The sequence below is a fragment of the Equus przewalskii genome, chromosome 7 (genome assembly GCF_037783145.1).
Source record: "Equus przewalskii isolate Varuska chromosome 7, EquPr2, whole genome shotgun sequence".
In the NCBI taxonomy this organism is placed as follows: domain Eukaryota; kingdom Metazoa; phylum Chordata; class Mammalia; order Perissodactyla; family Equidae; genus Equus; species Equus przewalskii.
The window spans coordinates 89,312,835-89,336,237 of NC_091837.1; the positions used below are offsets into that span (position 1 = coordinate 89,312,835).

The window sequence follows — 23,403 nt, forward strand, 5'->3', positions numbered from 1 at the left end:
AGCAAATATAGCTTCACATTGATGTTAAAAAATTAAGCACACAGAAGAAACTACATATTTGTCACTGCTTTTCGTCTCCGAACAATTTTAAAGCATATTTAGACATGATGACCACAGCTATTGCAACTTCTCTTCATTGGAGGTTTATCAAACATCACTATTTTATTATCCATATCTAATGCCAAGTGTTTCTTTTTAAGAAAAAAAATGAAAATTGAAGGTAGGGAAATATTCTAGTCAGCCAAAAGAATGTCATATGTGCAAGCACAGCCTTGCTCTGGATTTAAATCTTTCATGGAATATACGAGATGGAAATGATAACAGCAAAATGAGTCTTGCCTGACTGTCCCTTCCTCCCTCGTCACCAATACAAACGCTTTTGGCCAAAGCATTCTTTTCTGGCTGTGTAAGAGACTGGACGTGAAAATGAAGCTTAGAGAGGGCTTCTGCAGACCCTTTGTCCCGGGATGGTAGAGTCCTGGCAACACTATGGAGGGTGGAGCTGCATCTAGGCCGATAAGAGCGATAATCCCCAAGGACAGATCTCGACTTCCATGAACACATACTCAGGTACAACATGTGTAAAACAGGGATAAAAGTAATACTTACCTAAATGATTTAATTATGCAAAGACTGTAGGATAGTGCCAGCCGTACCATGCAGCTGTAATTGTAAACTGTTCTAGAAGGAGAGTATTGCACAGGGGTTTCGGAGTCAAAATGTCTGAGATTGAAACCTTCGTCCGCCACTTCTAAATTGCGTGACCTTGAGCAAGTTTTACTTAAATTTTTCCAGTTTCCGCTTGCCTCTATATATTGGGGATAATCTTAACTACTACATAGAGTCATCATGAGAATTAAATGTGATAAACTTTAAAAAACCATAACACAGATATTGTCATATGGTTTATGATAAATACACGTTAACTGGTTTTGAACTACTACAGTTACAAAAAATCTTACAATGTTTGAGAGATATGAGATATAAAACTTGAGTGACTTACTATTAAATTTCCTAATTTATAAAGTAAGGATTGTCATTCACAGATCTCTTGCTAAAACTAAATGAGAACGCAAATTTGAAAGAACAGAGTAGACACTTCATACATAGTAGTGTGCAATAAATGCTGTCTAAAAAGATGAGTTATACATAGAAGCGTTCACTCTCTCATGTAACAAAAAAGCATAGTTCTTCTCTAGTTAGCACAATATTGTAATAAAAACAATATAATTAAATGGGTTTCAATACATAGATCTATTAACTATTGTGTCTAGCGGTAATATTTAAAATATTTAACGATCAGCACTTCACCGAAACCCAGCAATCAGAACAGATAGACGCTGGCCAACATGCCATCCAGCGTACTGCACCACACCTGAATGCACCAGCTCTAGAACGTCCCACGTTACAGCCACTTGGAAGAAATTGGAAAATAAAGGAATCTGTAATGACACATCTTTTTTCTCAAAAATGTCTGGAGGAATATTTACTTTAAATTTCCCTAGGATGTATTTCTCCAAGCCCTTATGCTAGAACACCAGGCATTCATTTCACAGAGCTTCAATCCCAAGTGCTAAGCTGATAAATCCCTTCTCTGATTCGAAAATGGTTTTAAATTAATTCTGATATTACGTGAAGTAACACAATGAAAGGCAATACAAATAGTTAACCTTACAACTTGCAGAAATTGAAGTTTTTACCCCTTCTCTCTTCTGAAAGTAATTATATGAATTTGTAATATATTTAATGTGAAAACAAAATATATTTAATGTGTAATGTATTTAATGTGAAAACCAGAGAGCTGCAGCTCCAAGCTCTTTGCTTCTGTTTTGCTGTATTATTTACATGTAGAAGGAAAAAACCAAGTCAATAACCAGTCTCCATTTTTTATAGCCAAGTACACAATAAACACACCTTTCTAAGAAATGTCCAGAACTTTCCTGAAACTAAGATGTCCTGACTAAGTTATTTTAATATCTTGGGGAGTATATTCCTTTGCTACAGCCATGCTCAGTGTACAGTATCATTAAAAATCAATTCTAAAAAAGAAACAGAAAACAGAATTTATTAACGTTAAATACAATGGCAAATGCAGATTTTAAAGTGTGTTTGTACTAGTTTATAGAAGCACGGCTTAGATGTATATGATAGTTGTGATATTCCTTTATTCACAGGATAACAAGACCATCAAGGTAACATGCATTTTCTAACAACAAGTTGTAAAAAGAGATATTCAGTTTCCATCCTGGAAAGTCAAAACAAACACTGTGTAGAAGAGAACAGATCTTAACCTTTTGGCTACAATATAAAGTCCACGAAAGCTTTTCTGAAGGTTTTAGTGATCCTATAAAATTGAGATTTGGCCGAAAGTGACAGCATTGTCCTACAATTGTAGTAACAAAATTTTCAGAACAGAGAAACACAATACACAGATGCAGATTTTGAGATATCTACCGGTACTTTAAGCTCAATTTTAAAATTCCAATTTAATGCCTTAAGTGAATACTTATCCAAGTATTTTATAATAAATTTTTTTGAAACACAAATTTAATATAACATTTTGTTCTAGCAAGGAAGAAGTGTACTGTGTACTAGCTAGACTGAGAAATCCCGTGTGCTCCTACATGTCACCACTCTGGTGATTTTCAGGGTGTTGTCCAGAGAAGTTGCATGCCAAAGAAGCCTGTTTAACTTTGCTTAATCCAAACATCTCCAATTTTATTTGTTTAACACTTAGACAAAACAAAAACAAAAGCTTGGGAAGTATTGCCCCAGTGTTCAAAAATCATTATAGGGAAAGAATTGCTAATTCTTAAGGTATCATACAATACTGTGGGAAATTATAAAGTTGGGTGAAAAATTAGGGTACAAATTATTTTACATTATAAAATCTCACACACAAAGACACACATGGAAAATTTTACCAGAAATACTAAGCCAGAATGTTAGTGATGGCTATTTCTAGGATATTTAAAAGTTATATTTAAATTTTATTGATAAATTTTCCATGTATACACATACACGTAAAAGTATGGCTATAGACATATGTTTCTATATACATACACATACACACACAGTTGCTTTTTATAATAGGGGAAAATATAACTTTTCATGAAGAAAACCAAATATTAATCTAAAAAGAGTCTATTTTCTCTTTCATATTTTAACCAGTAAAAGAATAGATTTTACATAGCATTTGTATTTTATTTAAAAATAATTAACGAACTTAGTATGTCACTGAGTTCATTGCCTTCTTTGGAGTTCCATTTTTAAATCCTCATATATTCCCATTCTTACCACTAGGTGGCAAGCATGCACCATACTCCTGTGAAACAGTGTTTCAATGCATCACGATGCTTCCATCATGAATGCATCTGAGACAAACAAACCTTTACACCTATATTGCTGATTCTTAATAAATAACGTCAGCAGAAGATAAGCATAACAATTTTGAGCATAGTTGAATTAGATAAGGGAGGACAAGAGAAAGAACAGCAGCCACAACATAAAGGAAGTTTTATTTAAAATTTTAATAAAGAATCATAAAACATACGTTATAATCTAAAAGTTTAATCATAGATATATCATCATTTTTCAGTACTGTGTTACGTTTGTAAATATTGCTCCAATTCTGTAATTAAAAGGTTTTTAATTTATAATTGCTTTTTAATGCTCGTCACTAGCTCATTCTATTAGGGTTATCACCCACCCCCCCCCCAACCCGCCCCTTGTCCCCCGTGCCCTGTCCCCTTTCTTTTTAAATCCAGAAATCTTCTAAATACCTCTCAGGAAATATTAAAACAAAATGGAACTAAAACTGGCACCTCTCTGACACATTGATATTTCAAATACTTGAGCTTTGTGGTTAGTAAAACTAACATGGGTAGATTAGTTCAAAGTCAAAGAACATCGTGCTTTATCAAGAAAATTTGGAAATAGAAGTGATGTTTGATCTTATTTTCCTTTAAAAATCCTTATATTATCTAAATAACAGCTTGGGGCTTAAGATCAGATGCTTCCCTTCAAGTCTCTCAGCCTCCAGCCCAAATCTTGTTCTTTCTCACACATTCTCCTTGCTCCTTGCTGCCCTCAAATTCTTTCCTTTTAACTTTAATTTGATGTTTATCAAAAGCTCCCCAGCTCTGTGCTGGCCTGTGTGGGCACAGCCTCACAACACACGCGCGCACACACACACACACTCTTTCACTCACATCTTTGGTTCTTCTCCAGCTCTTTTTTATTCTCCATTTTTCCCCCCATCTTAAATTGTAAATGGTCACAGAAATGTGTGGAGAAGCAGCAGGAGGAGGAAATCGCTTGGAGGACATTTACATGTCCTTGCTTCATTTTCTGAATTCAACTTTCATCAGCCTTGAAGACACTGATTTATTAAAACTTTCTGACACTCAAGATGCTCTAGAGTCTATCACTTTCCTTGCCTGAGAGATGGAAATAAAGCTTAAATTTATTGTAAATATGTAAATATGATAGATATTTACATTATATATTTAGGTAAAGAATTCATACTAAATAGCAAAATCCAGCATACTTAAAAACTCAGATGCTTTTTTTCAATAATACTTTTAATCAATTCAGGTGACAAAGACAATAATTTTCCCCTGACTTCTCAGACACCCCCTCCCGCCCCCCGGGTCAGGTTCCTGGGGCCGTGGGAGGTCCCTTCTCTTCTCTATCCACAACCTTTTCCTGGGGGATCTCAATCAGACTTAGAGCCTCTGACATTGTTTCCTTGTGGGCTCACACTTCCCTCTCTGACTCCTGTCTGACATCCGGATCTATCCCGCACTTTCAAATTCCTCTATAACATCTCCACGTGGACTTCTAATTACCATCCCAAATAGAATATGCTTGATGGGCTCACAGAAAATCACCCTACTCATCTTAATCACTCCTTCACCCCACCTCAACGCTCCCCCGACACACCTTCCTGATGTTAATATGAGGCACGACTATCCCCATCCTTTCAGCTGTTCAGGCTAAAGGCTCAGGATCATCCTTGAGTCCTTTCTCCTCGACACCCATATCAAACTGGCCTTCAGTTTTGTCAGCTCTATCTCAACTCTGAGCTCTTGGGAACGTCTCCATTGGTATGAATGAGCCAAAACTACCTTTCACCTACAGGTCTCCTACATGGATCCAAGGACACAGCGGCCAGAGGAACCGCGGTCATTTTTAAGTGTGAATCAGACTTTGTTTCACTCCTGTTTAAAATACTCCAAAACCTTCCTGGGTAAAGTTAGAGTAAATCCCCAGCTTTTTAGTATCCTTTCTGCTTGCCCAAAATCTTTACCCAGCTTCCTCCTGAACTCCAGTATCACCCACCACAACCCCAGGGCACTCATATCTGCATCCTTTTCCGCCACACTAGCCCATGTTGGGTTTTTTTCCCAATACACTTATTAAGACTTGAGTGCGTCCTCTTTAATTAACTAAGCTGTAAATCGTTTGCCTCCTCTTATAAGAATGTGAGGCAAGGGAGTTGTTCTATCCCCGACTTTATCACTAGGGCTTAGAATAACACATGCCATTTTGTAGGTGCTTAATAAGTGTTTGTCCACTGACTAGACATCAGAACAAAAATACTTTAAGCAGTAAAAGGAATATGACACGCCATCTTCTCATTAAATTCTGACAACGATTTTAATTTCTAAGGAATAGATAAACTTTTCTCAATGAATTTGATGGAAGAAAATATGTAAAACATCAGAGATCTTGGTGATGAGTAAGCATCTCAGTAAGGTTTCAAAGACTTTAAAGACTAGATTCAAAAATGGATAGCTTTTGCTGCTAAGTATCATTTTTAATCATAGTATTCTAACTACAGAAAAAGAAAATGTAAAAAAAATTAAATATATTTGGCCATCAGAATTGCCCCCAAAACAAATGTTTTGTTTTGTTTTTCCCAAAATAAATGGAAAATGTTCCCCTACCACCAAACTTTAAACTTAAAATGGCCCTTGGGCTATGCAATTAGAGAAAATGTCATTTTATTTGAAAAGTGCTGACCAGATTTGAGGCCAGAAATAGATTTGTGTCTCTTCTCTTCATCGCCTTTATCATCTTCATATATGTTTGCAAAGATCAATATCTGCTTCAAAAACTCTATGTTCCAATGTTACTTAGTTATCAGTCAAAATATCCAGTATTATTGAGTAAGACATATTTTAACCTTTTTTAATACAAGAAATTCTTGTTCACAAATTTCTATTTAATCCCATTCACATTTATTGGATTCTCCTCTTTCTGCTAAAATTGCACATTCTACTGTTCCAAAAGACATCATATTAAGCAAAGAGACACATCTTCATGAGAAAATTATATTCCATAGATAGACCATTTCTTTCTGCACAAAGAGCATGAACCACAGCATGATTTATGCATTCGATTTGATTCTAAGAAACTATCACACATTTTTATACTATGATTATGTCTGCCTTGGGTCAGCTACACAATGATTTATTCATTGTATGCAATTAGACAGGACGCCAATTACAACAAGGAGGAGATGACGCTTCTTTGGGGTCTGTACTCTGATCATTAATAGGACTTGGACGTGTGGCCCGGGGTTTGCTTTCACGACTGATGTACACATATCTGCAAGAGTTGGTTAGTTTAGACACTCTGTTCTATTAAAGTTACTATATTTGGTTTCATTGTTGAACATGCCAAGTCCCAAAAGGGAGAATTGCAGTAAATAAAGATTAGAGTTGAGAATAAATTGAACACCGTAACCTCAAGCTTGTGATTCAGCTAGTTCAAATGCTAACTATTCAGAATAATAATTTTCTGTCTCCATGCAACAAACATATACTGCCTACTTTCAGTGACAGACATTAACTACAGGAGCTATAAAGTCAAAATCAAAGAGATTAATATACATTATCCCCAAGGATCCTACCAAAAATTACAAGGACTTTGCTGCCTTTCTTCTTGTCCACAGGATCCCTGGCAGACCCACACTTTAAAGACACTGTTGATCTAAAAAGTTCAATGAAAATCCCACAAAATTTTCTAAGTAATTCAACAAACACACATAAAAGTCAAAATTATTTAAGACAATTGTTTTAGTCTAAAAATTTACCTGAGGAAACTAATTTTATATCTTAATTATTCCACTAAACTATATGTCTATATGCATAAATTTTTTCAATGTTTTGAGTTAAACGACCAAGTCAGTAATCAATGTCCATCACCTTCAATATTAAGATATTTCTGACTGTTGTTTTCTTTATGGTGCAATTGGACTCAATCAAATGCTTAAAAAGAAAGAAGGAGGAGTGAGTCCCTGGCAGATTATACAATTTTGTATCACTGTCCTTTGCTCAAAAACTGTCATTATATTTGAAAGTGAGAAACAACTGACTAAAATGTTTCTGTATGTTGCTTTCCCATTAATAGACACAACAGTAGCCATCACTTGCTCTGTTCCAGACACATGCATTTAAAACTTACAGCTGCCATGTAGTGTCTCCTCCATTTTCTGGGAAAGGAATTGAGGCTTAACGTCAAGGTGTTACAGGTAAGAAAGTGGCAGAATTAATTGACCAGCACCAAATGGGTACTCTTACATATTTTCTCACCCTATTTCAATTTTTTTTAACAACAAAACAATTTTTTCAAGTGACTTATTTGTGGTTTCATTTCTGAAAATGTTTAACACGAATTTTAAAATTCTAAACACAGATATACTTGCCAAAAATTATATATTTATGTTTCTTTGTTACATTCCCTTTCTGTGTTTTTTCTATCGTAATAAAAATATTTTATTTTTAAGTAATTTCTTTATATAGAAGCATATTTATTCAACAGCAAGGTCTATGTTATAATTGGTAACATTTCTCCCTCTAGCACATACGATTTTCTTTTCTTGGCAAAATTCACAGTGAATACAATGTCTTTTGATCTTAGCATTTACCCCAAAATTGTAAATGTGTTTGGCCTTGCTTTTTCCAGAGGGAAAACTAAATTTATTGCGAGTTTATTATTATCAATATTTTTTAGTGTATATTCTCAGCATTAGTGAACTCTGAGCACTTTTATATTAATCATCAAATTACAATCTATTTTTTCCCCTTAGGATCCATCAAGTTTACTTTATTAAGGTGACAGATATGACAATTTTACTTGTGTATTACAAAATAAGGAGTTTGCACTCTCCAGGACAGAAGGCATACTGTATACACAAGAGGCAGATGGCAGGCCAAAGCATGTCCAGACAAGACCAGATTACAAAACTTAAGAGTGAAATAACAATCAATCAGTGTGTTCTTCTCGCAGAAGAGCAAAGATCCTACTAATATAAACAAATGATAGAGAACAAAAACTCTGCAAGAGAATTGGGCTCCTTAAAATACAGCATTTCAGTGGACAATTTACTAATGCAAATGAGAAAGTTTGTGATGGCAGTGTGGGACACGGTGCCAGATAGAAATGAACATCTTCTGAAGTGAGAAACACACTTGAATTTAATTTGAACGAGTGTAGTAGCACCTTACGAGGAGCAGCCATCTTACTCATCCTTGTGCTGTTAGAGCCTGGCTGCTTACATGTTTACTGAAGGACCAGAAGCATGAACGGAGGACTACAAATAAGTCTCAGAATGAAAACTTATTGATGACTAGGTTAATAAAACATTAGTAGATACTCAACGTTTAGGGTCAAGCTGAGGTTTGGAGCGACTATTTTTCCTATGTTGCCTACAATTATTTCTTGCCACATCTCCTAAACTACCAAATTTAGGAATAGTAATTAAAATATTAATAAATAATACTATATTAATTAATATATTTTAGTGATATCTTAAGTAATCCATTGCACTAAAAATCACAAATCATCACCACAGAAATATGTTTTAGCTTTCTATCACTGAATAACAAATGACTACAAACTGACTGGCTAGACAACACCCATTTAATATTTCACAGTTATGTAGATCGGAAGTCTGGGTCAAGTGGGTTCTCTCCTTAGGGTCTCACAAGGCTAAAATCAAGGAGGCAGCTGGATTGAGTTCTCATCTAGAGAATGGAGGCCTTTTCTGAGCTCATTCAGGTTGTTAGAAGAATTCAGAACCTTGAGGTTTCAGGACTGAGGTTCCTCCTTTCTTGCTGGCTGTCAGCTGGGGAACATTCTCAGCTCCTAAAGGCCACCCACCATTCTCTGCCACATGGCCCTCCTGATAGCACGGCAGTGTGTTCCTTTAAGGCCAGCAGGAGTATCTGCCACAGCTTAGAATATCTGACTTCTTCCACCCCTGACCTTTAGACCTTCTTTGAAAGGGCATAAAGATTATTATCAATATTTGTTGATAATAACTACAATTCTATCTACTGCATCTTATGTCTGCATATTATGCTTACATGCTATAATCATACAGTATACCACTTTCACATGACTACAAGTATTAGAATAAAGTAAAATTATAATGAGGTTCTTCTGTTCTGGAACATACTAATCTGGGGACTAATGATACAAATAGGAATATATTTTCAAATCATCATATTTTTACATTTGTATCTGAATAAGTTACAGAAAAGGGAAAGAATGAATATACATGAGAGGCACAGAAATTCTTATTACAAATGTCACCGGACTTTTAGGTTTCATATGTATGTTAGAAGCATTTTGTAAAGTCTGAATTAAATGCCAACATTTGCGGGGCCGGCTCCGTGGCCCAGTGGTTAAGTTCTTGCGCTCCGCTGCGGCAGCCCAGGGTTCGGATCCTGGGCGCAGACATGGCACCGCTCGTCAGGCCACGTTGAGGCAGCGCCCCACATCCCACAACTAGAAGGACATGCAACTAAGACATACAACCGTGTACAGGGGGCATTTGGGGAGATAAAGCAGAAAAAAAAAAAAAAACATTGGCAACAGTTGTTAGCCCAGGTACCAATCTTTAAAAAAAAAAAAAATGCCAACATTTGCAACAACAAAATATATTCTATAATACTGATAATAGGAAGAATATAAGATCACTGAATAGAAGTATTTCCCTTCAACTGAGACTTGAGGAATGCGTCCTCCCACTATTGCTCCCATAAATATCATACTTCTGCCTCCTACCCTTGCTAACTCTTCCCCTCAGCTTTGTCTGAGCTCTGCCAGAGATCGCTGCCCTGATTAATGATATCATACTGTCTGTCGTTGGCTGCTGCTAAAAAATGTTTGCTTCAGACGAATAATATCCAGACTGCATCTTATAGAGAAATTTTGAAACCTAGGGACAAGGGAGAAAAATCACTATTACCACCAAAGGGGCACTGTCTTATTTAATTAGGTTATAGTCTTTTTAATTTCCTAAATGGCACTGTGCACTTGGATTATTCAAAACGCTCAGTTCACTCTTAAACAATTTATCCAATGGAGATGAACTCACATATATGGGTACCCCAAGAAAGACTTCACAAATTAAGTATTAATTTTGGCTTATATACTCTAAGAAAGATGACATTTAACATCCAAATATATTTTTAGACTAATGGCAAAATTTGTTAACCACTGTAACTAATTTGCTTTCTTGGAGCAAAAATCAACAAATATTAGGGAAAATCAGGTTAAAAACATACTTGCAGATAAAGAAGAATAAATCCAACTTGAGAAAGATAAGTGATACATTGAATAATTCCTACACTGATTATAGAAAGTGTGCTGTATTTTATTTTAGTTACTCAATCTGAGTGACTATAATATAGTTTTACTTATTTGCATCACTTTTTATAAAGTCGTTGATCTTGCTCTAAAGAATTACCCAAATTTTAAAAGATTTTGATTATTTTTAAATTGATTATATTTAGTTTAAATTTGACTATATTTACTATAATTTCAATTTTGAGTATACTTATTATATATGAAAATCCACAATCAATTATGATAGAACTGAACATGGAAGTATTGAATATACAGAACGAAGACATTAGTGAAACGTGCTGTTCACATTGAGTCTTCTGCCAAATTCCTGCCAAATCTTTTTTTGGGTTACAGGAATTTGCAGTACCTAGATGGATGAATAACGTGAGTAATATCTAGTTTTGACTTCTGAAGTCATACCTTCAGCTGCTCTTCTGCTCTCATTCAGAGCTTTTGCACAATAAAGTCTTGATCACTTAATATCTGATTAATGAGCAGCAGACATGCAAATAAACGGAGACGAAAAGTAAATTGTCCACTTTAAGGTTGTGGGGAAATTGTCTACAATAATTTGCTAAAATGAGATAATTTATTTAGTTTCATATTAATTTGTAACCAAAGCCTATTTATAATATAGACATACACACACAGTAACATTTAAGTTCAAAGAGGAATTGAGTTGGAGGATTCTGAGGAAGGGAGAATTCTGAGATGAATCAAGATTCCTGCCTCTTGGTGTGGAAGTCTCTTAAAACCCTCTCCCCTGGAGATAAGCAGAACCTGTGACTAGCTTGGGATATCATTCAGTGATTAAATTACGTTATATGGCACAAGTTATTTTGCAGATGTAAATAAGGCCTTTAATCAATTGACTTTGAGTTAACTATAAGAGAGATTATCTTGGGTGGACCTGACCTAATCAGATGAGCTCTCTAAAATAAAGTGAAGTATGAGTCAGAGAGACTGCAGGCCGGGAGGAAGAAAGCAAACAGATGGGTTGTGAACTGCCTGCCTGTTAAAAAGGTGGACTCCTTGAGCTGAGAGCATCCCTGGCCGACAGCTAACTAGAAAGTGGGACCTCAGTCCTCCAACTGAAAGGAACGGAATTCCGCCAACAGCCTGAATAAGCTAGGAAGAGAACCCTGAGTACCAGATGGAAACCAGAGGCCCAATTAACACCTTGATTGCACCTGGTTAGATCCTAGCAGAGGATTCACTGCTTGGGCTTCTGAAATTGTGTGATAATAAATGCGTGTTGTTTTAGGATACTAAATTTGTGGTGATTTGTTACACAGCAATAGAAAACGACCACAGATTTTGGTACTGAAAGTGAGGTGCTGCTGTAACACCCAAAATGTGGAAGGACCTTTGGCATCAGGCAGTGGGCACAGGTTTGTTGAATTTTGAGAAGCATGGTAGGAAAAGCCTAAATTTCTCCAAACTGATGGTTAGTAGAAATCTGGACTCGGAGGGCTGCTGGTGAGGGCTCAGCTAGAAGTGAGGAACATGTTATGAGAAACTGGAGGAAGGGAGATCTTTGTTTTACAGTGGCAGAAAGCTTACCAAAATTGTGTCCTGCCAAGATATGGCAAGCTGACTTGTAAGGGACAAGCATTGGCTTTATAGCTAACTAAATTACTGAGAAAGCGTTGAAGGTGTAGCCTGGTTTCTCTGGCTGCTTAAAGTAACACATGGGAGGGAAGAAATAGTTAAAGGAAGAACTATTTAACAAAAAGGAATTAGAACCAGATGATTTTGAAAGTTCCCAGACTCTCCGGGTGGCAAAGATGTTAAAAATCAGAAATGAGTGCTGAAAGGGTGGCAGAGAGGAAAGGCTGAATGTGTGACTGTACAACCTTTGGTAAACCATCAGAAGCATCAAAGGATCATAATGTCGGTAACTAGAAGGCCCTTTCAAGAGGTTAAAGAAAGTTGTGACTTACAGACCCTCTGAGTCAAACGAGAGGTCCTTTAGGAAGGTTAAGGGCAATGATGTTCAGCCATCTCAGGAGGAGCCAAAAAGAGAGAAAGGATTATCCTAAAGAGATTTATGGTTGTGGCATTTGTCTAAGAGAGCAAAAACCAGTGAATTTCAAGCCAGGGCCACAAGGTTCTTGAGAAAATCATTTCAGCAGAAAAATGGTCAGCTTGGACTGAAAGGAACAGAGAGTATCGAATGAAGAGAAGTTGTTGGAACCCCAAAACTCTAATGGCATGAAGCAAACTGATAAAACTACTGATAAAACTACTCAGCTGCAAGCATATGCTGTCTTCCATGAGAAAGGAAAGATGACTCAGAGAGCAGAACCAAGAGCCTAGAGGGCAAAGTCTGTAGCTACAGAGGATTATTCCTAGAACTGGAAATATAATCAAGAAAAATCCAACACTTGCCCTGCTGGATTTCAAAACTGTTATGGACCAGGACTCCTGTTTACTCTCCATTGTCCTGTTTTTGTTTTTGTTTTTGCTTTTTTTGATGAGGAAGATTGGCCTTGAGCTAACATCTGTTGCCAATCTTCCTCTTTTTTTTTTTTTCTCCCCAAAGCCCCAGTCTATAGTTGCGTATCCTAGTTGTAAGTAATTCTGGTTCTTCTATGTGGGATGCTGCTACAGCATGGCTTGATTAACGGTGTGTAGGTCTGCACCCAAGATCCAAACTGACAAACCCTGGGCTGCGAAAGCAGAGCAGGTGAACTTAACCACTCAGCCATAGGGCCAGCTCCCCATTCTCCCGTTTTTGAACCAGAATCTCTGTAACTGTTATCCTATGCCTGTCCCACCATTGTGTGTTGAGAGTGTTGGGGCAGGCAACTTGTCTCTTTGATTTGATGGATCCACACACAGAAAGGAATTGTACCCAAGGGGCCAAAGTTCAGAGTCTTTCAAGGACTCACCTAGGAGCTTCATCTGCACCACATTCAGAAGGTTAGAATTTGGACTTTGAGTCAATGCTGTAATGGGATGCTCTTGGGAGCTTTGGGAAACGATGAAAGTGTTTTGCATCTGCAGGGGAAGTGAAGCATTGGGGGTCACCAGGTAGACTATGATAGGCAGAATTTTGTGATGACCCCAATATTTTCACCCCCTGGTATACAAGCCTTGTATATATTTTTCCCCTTGAGTGCAGGAAGAATCTGTGAATATCACAGAATATCACTCCATGATCATGTTACATTATATGACAAAAGGGATTTTGCATAAGCAGTTAAGGTCCTTAATCAATTAACCAAAGGGAAATTATTCTGGTTAGTCTTATTATCAACAAATATTTTGTAAAGTATGTAAAACAATGCTGACATATATGAGCTATATGAGTGATGCATAAGGTCTACCTATTGTTATCATCATCATCATCATCATCGTCATCATCACCTTTAGAAAATGCGAGCTCTGTCCCTAACTCAAAAGTGGCAAAGTTATCCACAAGAGACTTTATGAGGCTGGAAGTCAGGCCTTACATTCTTGCCTCAGTGCTGTCAACAAATCATTAAGCACAGGGTTGAGGGTGTGCAGGAGAAGCCAGTTAACTTCCCTGGATCTTTTGCTTTTCTGTTTGAATTCTGTTTGAAGCCCAAAATGTTTGGGATTGAAATAAATGGCCTCTAAGCTCTCCTCTAACCCCTAAAAATATCTGATGGTCCCAACCTTAGATTTTTACTCATATTAGAATATTGTCGAATATGCTCTAAGCATTTCTCAACAATGCAGTGGAGATACTATCTTATAAATGTAGGAACCAAGAAAAATATCAAGGTGGTTTCTTATTACTTGAGTAAGACAAAGCTGGTCATTGCTTTCACATCTGTAATCTTTACTCTATATGTGTGTGGGTGTGTATGCAGTAAAGATTAGAACCACCCATTTCTGAGTAGTAGCATTGATTGAAGTCTATTTCTTGTTTTGAAATTTTCGTCTCATATCTGAATATCTTGATTTCAATACAAAAAAATTGGTCTACACCCACATACTTCATCACAGGATGACTTTGATCTTAGGCATATAATGGTAGAATTCTGCACAGTTGTAGCCAATGCAGAAAAAAGCCATCATAACAAAACTGCATAGGAACCGTGACACAGAGGATAAATCTGTTTCAATCATAAATGTAAATTTGTAAATTTATGAGATAATCACAGAGAATGCCATTGTAATACTCATCATTCAAATGAGAATGATAATCCATCCACTGTGTAGGAGCATAAAGGGTAGGGTGCTTTCTTCCTACGGAGGAAGAATGCCCTATTTCTTCTTCTGGATTAGTCATTAACAAGTCCACCCATGTGAACGACTTCTGGAGATCAATTAATTAGTTACATGGCAACTTTATCTTTCGGCTCAAATAGAAATATTTCTAATGATATGTGCACAGTACGCTATACGACATTTCTTGTATAAATAGAATTTTAAAGACTCATAGCACTCAATCAATCTTAGAGTTGAAAAGGATCTTAGAGGTTAGCCAGTCCTTTCCCCTACCCAACATAGACATTTTCCCTATGCCATTCATGCTAGATGATAGTCCATTTTTGAACCGAATCACCCCTCTATCCAGAGTCAATATCCTTGATGGGAACCTATTCACTTTTGGAATATCACAGCTCCCATGAGCTAGACAATTTTTCCTAAATTGCACTTAAATGTTTCCCTACAATTAATTTAACAAACATTGCCCTTTTTTCATGATTCTAGAAGCTTCTGCATCCTGGTCAACCTCTTCCAATTGATTGCTCTCCTCCTCATTAATAATACCCAGAAAAGAACAGACTATGCAATATGCATTTGACTAGTGCAGCTTCCCATGAGATTACCTTCTTTGAGCTGTTTATTGCACTTTCCTTAATATAAGCTAATATCGCATAAGAAATTTTTTGTCACTTGTACAGAAAGTATTGGCTCATATTGAGTTTGAATGAAATAAAAGTTTAAGAAGTCCTAGGAGTCAGGGTTCCTCTATACTATTGCTGTTTACTTGATATTTGAAACATAAGAATATGTATTATAATTTAGCCCTACTATATTTTATGGTGTAGCTTGGATAAAAATTGCAGATTTTTGTGATATTTTTAAAAACGTGATTATATCACCTAACATACTAGATTGTTGTTAGTGCTGTCAAGTTAATTCCGACTCCTAGTGACCCCACGTTAGCCCATATTAGCTAGCCCTTCCATTTTTGTGTCATTTAAATTAGATAGAAGTTCTCAATATATTATTATCCAAGGCTGATAAGAATATTTAATAAAGTACACTCCAACCCCTCACCAAAGGCACGATCTGTTGGAAACAGTAGAGCAATCAGCAGTGAAAACACCAAATGTGCTATCCTACAGGCTGAATCTCTTCATATTCTAGTCAAGAAAATGACAAGAATTTTGGGGGGACAAATACCTTGCTGAAATAAAGACACACTTCCTCTAACACTTTGATCGACTACTGGAATAGAGACATAGATAGCAACATGCTGTTTAAATCCGCAATAATGCTGGGAGAATATTTAACACAGTCTATGATGGTATCAAGATTGAGAAAGACTGAGTGACGTTCAGTACTTCTGTGCCCTAGAATTCTCCAACTGCATAATTAGAAAGGAATTTAAAGACAAAACTTTCTATTCACTATATATGTAAAAGAATTGTCTAATACATTTAACATTTATGAATTGAAAAAATATTGGCTACTATGCCTATCATTGAGAAATCCTTGAAATTCTAAAATATTTTGTCTTTTCTATTTAACAAATGTATAGTTTCAAATTACAAGGTGCTGATTCCTTAAAGATGCATTTCTCAGGATTATTTTTCATTTGTATAAATTTATTAGACATGAATTATTCAAGGTTTCTAAAGAACACTCCAAATATATATCCATTAATATGACTCATTATTTGTTAGAACACAATTTTTGAAAAAGTGCTGTGCTTTGCACATAATCCTGAGTATAACCCATTGTGCCATTTTAAATGTTTTCTGAAGCTTTTTCTATTTACTCTCTTCCCAAGCAATTCTCTCTCTTTGCCGACTTTAATTGGAACTCTGCAGCCACAGACCTACTTCAAATCAATGGGACTGCAAGAGAAGCCTACTAAAGAGAACCCACCAAATATTTTTAGGCAGGTTTTTAAGATTCAAACTAAAACTTCATCACAAGCTGCTGCATCAGTTCCATATGCTTTGTAAGAGTGAAACCAAAGACAAACAGAAGTCATCCTGTCCCAGTTGAAGGATGTGATCTGTCTTTAGCAAGGCTATGATGCATGTGCTGAAATCAGGAATCAAAATGTAACATGGAACTCCCTCCTGTCCATGGATCAGAATGAAGGACAGAAGCTCTCAGTGATTTTAACCACTTATTAAGGCACACCTTGCTGTGCTCAAACGACATAAAGAAAACACCAGGAGCAACAGCTTATGAAGACTTATATCCTATGGCACATTTGAAGGACAAATAGTCAAGTGCAGAGAATCTTACGTTCTTGAAAGGATGTGAAGAGCATCTGAAATCGGCTGTTTCGACTGCCCTCATCTGCCCACAGGCGGATGACCCCGAGCCCCGTGCGGAGCATGACATCGTTCGCCACCGTGCTACAGAACTTAGCTCTCAGATCCTCCACAGAGCTGCTTCCGTCATACACGGCCACAAAGTTCCTTTTGCATTCATTGGAATTCTGCATCTCATAGTCCAAGAATCGCAGGTAGATCTGCAAAACAGCAACAAAGATATTATAATTTCCCTGAATCAAAATAGGAAAGAGTTCAGTAAGTACCAGAATGTCCTTTCTCTTTCTCACTGTCACAAGACTGTCTTGATTGCAATCAGTCTTATTATTTTTCCCCTGTGGTTAGTAAGAAGTAAAGATGTAAGACTAAAATCAAATTGTGCTTAATATTTTTTCCAATGTTATTATTCTTTCTTTATTTCAATATACCATTTCCCATAGTGGAGCATTTTTACTCAAATGATCCTTATTCCTTCTCATAACTTAGTTTTCCTTAGTTTGTTTAAGTGAAATAATGTAATGTGAAATCAGAGACTATCTTTTGATACTATTTGTATTAATACAAATTATTTATTTCCATGCATTTTGGAAATAAATTAGTAAATAACTACACTGCTTCATTTTTGAGGCAGAGTACATAAAAAAACAAACAAAACAAAGCTAATCCATCATCATTCTCACTATAACATAGTCAAGACATTTAGCTAAGTCCACATAACTGACATTAAATTGACATTTAATGAATAAAAAGTACTGTGCAACTTACTTTATAGATTATTTTTAATTACTCCCAACAACACTATATGCTTCTATTGTCATATTGAGATGAAGAAATTCAGACTATGATGGTATAAGTTGGAAATGAGAAACGAGGCCCATCTGACTCCCTAGTCCATAATCCTCCCACACTATGATACTGCTTCTGACATACTGTTTCATGATCAGCAGATGTTATTTGACTTTGTTCCAGTGTGCATTAAAAAGTCACAAGCAATTAATTCAAACAAATAGTATTTCAAGCAAATAATAAAATGTCAATTGTGGTAAATTATATGCAATAATTCACAAAACAGGGTATTCATAATATAAATCTGAACTATGGCATAAAAACATAACACAGTATGTTGCAGACTTACAAGGAAACGAAAATAAAATGTGAAGTCCCAAGTCAGGAAATCTTCATTTAACTTTGAGAAAGAACAAAAACAGAGAAATGTCGGGAAATGGACAAAACTGAGAAACAATATTAAGTGCTTGAGTTTCATTATGCTTCATGGGTGAGAAGGTTTTCATTGTAGGCAATCTGCAACATTTCAGTTGGAAGTGTGGACAGCAATAACAAAATGGAATAGCATATGTCAAGGCTTCTAAAATGGAGCTGGGAGGCCAGTAAGCAAGTGGGCTTATGCGTCTCTCCACCCAGAGGGAAGGTAACTTTTGAACTGTGCTTCAGTGCTGTCACCTTGACCTTCTGTCAAGAAATATGCTTACTCCCGTAGATAAGAACCTTTTCTCTTAGAGATGGCCGGAGCGACCAATCATGTAGAGCCAAGAAGTAACAATTGTTGCCTGCACCAATCGCAGATCTTGTAGAACAATCTACTTGATTTCTCTGTTTTTGCCTTTATAAAGGCTCATCTCCTTTGTCTTCCTCAGAGCACATTTTGGGTTTCTACACGAATCCGTGTTTCCCAAACTGCAATTCTAATTGCCCAAATAAATATCCACTGTTTAAATTGTAGTGGATTTTCCTTGGTCGACAGAAGCTGTCCTAAAATTTCCAGATACTTTGATGCTGACTTTAAATTCACGGCCATTACTATAGCCTTATACAACAACACACTAGGAAAGCCTGCATTTTATTTATTCCCAAGTTATTACTTTAGTTTACTATATTTTTTCATAGAAAAAATATTTTATTTTATATCATACAATTTTTAAAATTTAAAATATTTAAAATTTATATATTATTGTATATTTATTCTATCAAACGTTCAAATGTTACTCACATAGTCCATCTGTGATCTACCCTTCCCAAGCAATATTACATTCCTGAACAGTATCCAGAAAATTCCAAAAATAACCACTTTACAAGGCATATCTGAAAATATTAAATCTTTCATGTTTTTACTAAGTAGTTTGATTTTCCAGTTTTCACATGGATTTGTAAACAGAGATTGGGTCTTTCAGATGACCTTTACCAGGAATCTGGAGCAAAGGAGCCCAAATGACCTGCTTAAGGATAGTAAGCCAATGAATGTGGGAGACTTAAATTGGATTAAAACCTGTTAAGTCTTGTTTTAAGGCTCTTTTCACTACACCCCATCGCCCCATCCTGACTAAAAGTAAACAAATTGAAAACACTATAAAAATATAAATATGTGTAAAAATCTATGTACTCATAAGGTAATAAACTTGTTAAATGCAACAAAAATGAAATAAAGTACATTCTTCATCAAATAAAGAAGTATACTCTCAAATACTATCAATAAGTCTAACCTACTTTATTAGCCCTCAAAACAATATGCAATTTCAATTGTAAATATATAAAGTTATCAAAAGGAGAAAACGCTGACTAGGGGAAGTGAGACGCTTCCTTTTGAGTGTCATGTAAAGTAACCCCTCCCTCCGATGTTCTTACAACCAAGACCAAACACTTATAAAAACCAAATGCTATACCCACAGGAAGAAAAACAATTCCTTAAAGTAATCATTTGACTAATTCAAGAAAGAAAGATATTTGAAGGCCTCATGTTTTCAGGTTGAAATGTTTCAGTGGCCTAATGTGTCTGAAGAATTATTTCAAGTTTCTTTCTTACGCTGCATGTGGCAAACAACTGAAAGTACTTATCTGTTATTTGGTTCCTATTGGCAATAACGTAAGTCTTTGTGCTAAGGCATTATTTCACTCAAATCTCTCAACAAGAGACACTTCTAATAACCACTTTAAGATGAAAACACTGAGGTTTGGGAAAACCAAATAACTTTCCCAAAGTGACATAGGTCGTGAAGTAACGGATTGGTATTGAACTCAGATCTGCCTGACACGTTGCTCCTTATTATCACGCTATGCAGCCTCACATAAAGTTAAAAAATATTCTCTGACTCATAGTCCAGAAAGAAAGTTAAAATCTTAAGAAAACAAACTAAAACAAAATAAATAAGCAAGCCAAGCAAAACCATTTCCATTTTCCTAAGGCAGCTAGGAAACATGTTGAGTATCAAGATATAAATGAGATTCATAGAAAATGTGTGTCCCTCTGAAATAAATGATTGCCTTAAATTTTCTTAAAAAAATAGGATTATTTTATAGAGGAATATTGCCATAGTTAGAAGGGCCATTTGCTTATTTGGCCCATGTTTTTTCATTTGACAGTTCTAGAGAGTGTCCATATTTTCCATGTGAGGTGAGGGATTTACGTTCTTCCATGAAGCACAATGACCGAAGTCTAAGGACCTCCTGTATTTAAAGGCCATTCTTATTAGAAAGAATACCATTTATAGAGGAAGTGAACAATTACAGTCACTAGATTTTATATATTCACTTCTGAAGCATTCAATTATTTTTTTAACTTCATTTTTTTTAATCCTTCAAGAAAAGAAATAAAATATTCCAGTGGGTCTTAGCTTTCCTGAGTGCAGAGCTGCTACTGCAAAACTTACGTCATTAGCCAGAAAAGTGGTCTCCCACACCAGCTCTAGTACACATCATATATCCATGATCATAGCAAAGCCCTCCCAGTACCATGATGTAAATGATACTGTCTCGTCAGTTAAAGCTTCTGCCATAATATCACCAAGGGGAAGAGTGCCATATGACAGGGTTTTTATTTAAGGTAGAAAACTGCAGAAAACTCTTTAGTTTCTCTGCTGAAGAAAAGGGAAAATGAAAAACAGAATAATATATAACTCCAGTAAAATAGTCAGATTGCAATCTCTTCTCAGTGAATCACTTTGATGCATTCTTCTTTCTAATCAATCACAAAGAGTTTGAGCCGACACAATGATTTACTGAGCAGGACATAGGAAGCTTCAGAACACATAAGCAATTTCTAGTAATATCTGTCTTCCAAATCACACTAAAATGGAGAGCAGAATCCCTTTTGTATACTTAGAGCAAGTAAATCTAGCTAAGTAATATATTTACAAACATTTAATACCAACCATTCAACCTGGTTCCTCCCCTTATGTCACAATGATACGCAGATAACAGATATTTTGGGGGGCAATTATTTAGGACTTGCCAGAACAGTTTTCTCCATGATAAATAAAAATTACACCTACCACAACCTGAGAAAAACTGCCCATGGTTTCAATACTACTTTACACTTTTATAAATAAAGCCACATTCTAAAATGTGTGTAGTCCGGTACTTCCGTGGTTGCTGTTTTATTTGTGACCAGACATGCCAGGCCCTATAATTTTAGCTAGGCTATCCCATGAATTTGGAGGGTTGCAGCATCCTTTTTATTTGGAGGAGAAAACCAGAATATTATATTCTTTCCTGAGATGTTTATAAAACACACACTCTATGACAAATCTGAAATAACAATATAAAATGATTTTCTCTTACACATAAAGTATCAAAGTATTTAAAGTCCATCTGAGTAACCCTTCCACATCTGGAGGCTGGTAAGAAACTGAGATTTTACTAAAAACACAAAAGTTGAACCATAACATTTTTATTGGTAGTTACCTGGCCAGTTAAAATTTTCCTTTTGTTTACCCAATTTTATTCTCATTTTTGGAGATAATGAGGGCAGACTCGATCTTTAGAATCCTAAAATTCATGTTGTAATCAATTATAGTTTCTACGTTTCATCTATTCACTGGTTTTCTCCTTGCTCCATAACCAAGTCCCACAAATTTAGCAGCTTTAAACACCCATTTATTATCTGCAAGTTCTGAAGGTCAAAAGTACTTGTGGACTGGCTAACAGTGTTGTCTGCTAAAGGTGTATGAGGCTGAAAACCCAGCTCCTTCAGTTCTGGGACTAAGATCCCTGTTTTCTTGATGACCATTCACCAGGGATCACTTTTATCTCCTGGGAAACCTTCTTAGTTCCTCTGACTCTCTCACTTCACTTTTGCCCACAGCCAGAGAAAACTCCGCTTTTAAAGGGCTACTGTGATTAGATTAGGCTCATCTGGATAAACTCCCTTTTGATTCACTAAAAGTTGACTGATTGGTAACCTTAATTGCATCAGCCAAACCCTCTTTGGCCAGGTCACTTCGCATATTCAGGTGTGTGATGTTTTATCATAGTCACAGTCCCAGGGATTGGGCTGGAAATCTTGGGTGTCATCTCAAGATTCTGCCTACAACAATTAACTTCATCATATACCTTTAGCAAAACCTCATTGCAAAATATTGACATTATACTTGTCAAGTTTTCATGTTTATTTTATTCTAATTTTATTCAAAACATTTTTGAATTAACAACATATTAACTAATTTGAAATTTTAAATGGTAGGTAATTATTAAAAGGTAGAGTTTTATTCTCCCAAGAGCTTAATCATTAAATTAATTATCTTCACTTGTACTTTTATAAGCCTTTTGACTTATCTCTTTTCCTCTCTTAACAAATTTGACAATATCTCCAAATAGTGTGGTTCTAACATCACACTGGACAGGAAGTCAGGAGATGATCTTGCCTCAGCTCTGTTAGTAACCAGCCAAATATTTGGACAAGTCACTTATCATAGAGTCATTGAGTTTTTGTCTTAAAAGGAGTTTAATATTATCTATGCCAAAAAAATTACTTGATTTTTAAAATTATTATACAAAATCTCTGCCAAACTTTACTTGGATTCCTCCTGTGGAATCTCATTTGATCTTTGGGCTCATTATTAAAACAAAAACAAAAACCTTCTCTATATTGAACCAAAATGGTATTTCTCTAGAGAGGTTCAAGCATTCAAATAAATTGCAGTACTTAAAACCATGCAGATTAAGCCTTATTCTCTTATTCCTCTGTCATATGACAGGGCTTCGCATGTTTGAGGATTGGTACCTGGTCCATTTTTCTATGTACTTAGCAGTTTATTTTTTCCATGAGTTTTAACTGAATGGCAGACATTTTGCTTGGCACTGAGAATCCAGAGAGAAATAAAGCCCAGCCTGCATGGATTGACATGCAGAGGGTCACCAGGATTTCATCACCCAACTGTCTTTTCTGGTAGTTCTTTTCTGGGCCATATAATCCAGAACTGGACCATAATACTCTTCTACCATCCTTGCTCAAGAATCTGTATAAATACTG

At 36.0% G+C, this 23,403-nt stretch overlaps 1 protein-coding gene across 26 annotated transcripts in view; it reads right to left on the reverse strand.

The window, feature by feature from the left end:
- NETO1 (neuropilin and tolloid like 1) overlaps positions 1–23,403 on the reverse strand; it is a 104,151-nt gene that overhangs the window by 12,303 nt on the left and 68,445 nt on the right. For 16 of the 26 annotated variants that reach the window (XR_011542113.1, XR_011542112.1, XR_011542115.1 and 13 more), the window contains one exon: positions 17,113–17,341. Coding sequence is in view for 20 of the 26 variants with exons in the window: in XM_070627890.1 (XP_070483991.1) it covers positions 17,113–17,341 (229 nt within the window). In the remaining 6 variants the exon portion in view is untranslated. Of the gene's footprint in view, positions 1–17,112; positions 17,342–18,276; positions 18,328–23,403 lie in introns of all 26 variants that reach the window. The other 10 variants (XR_011542110.1, XR_011542111.1, XM_070627882.1 and 7 more) reach the window with 1 other exon arrangement.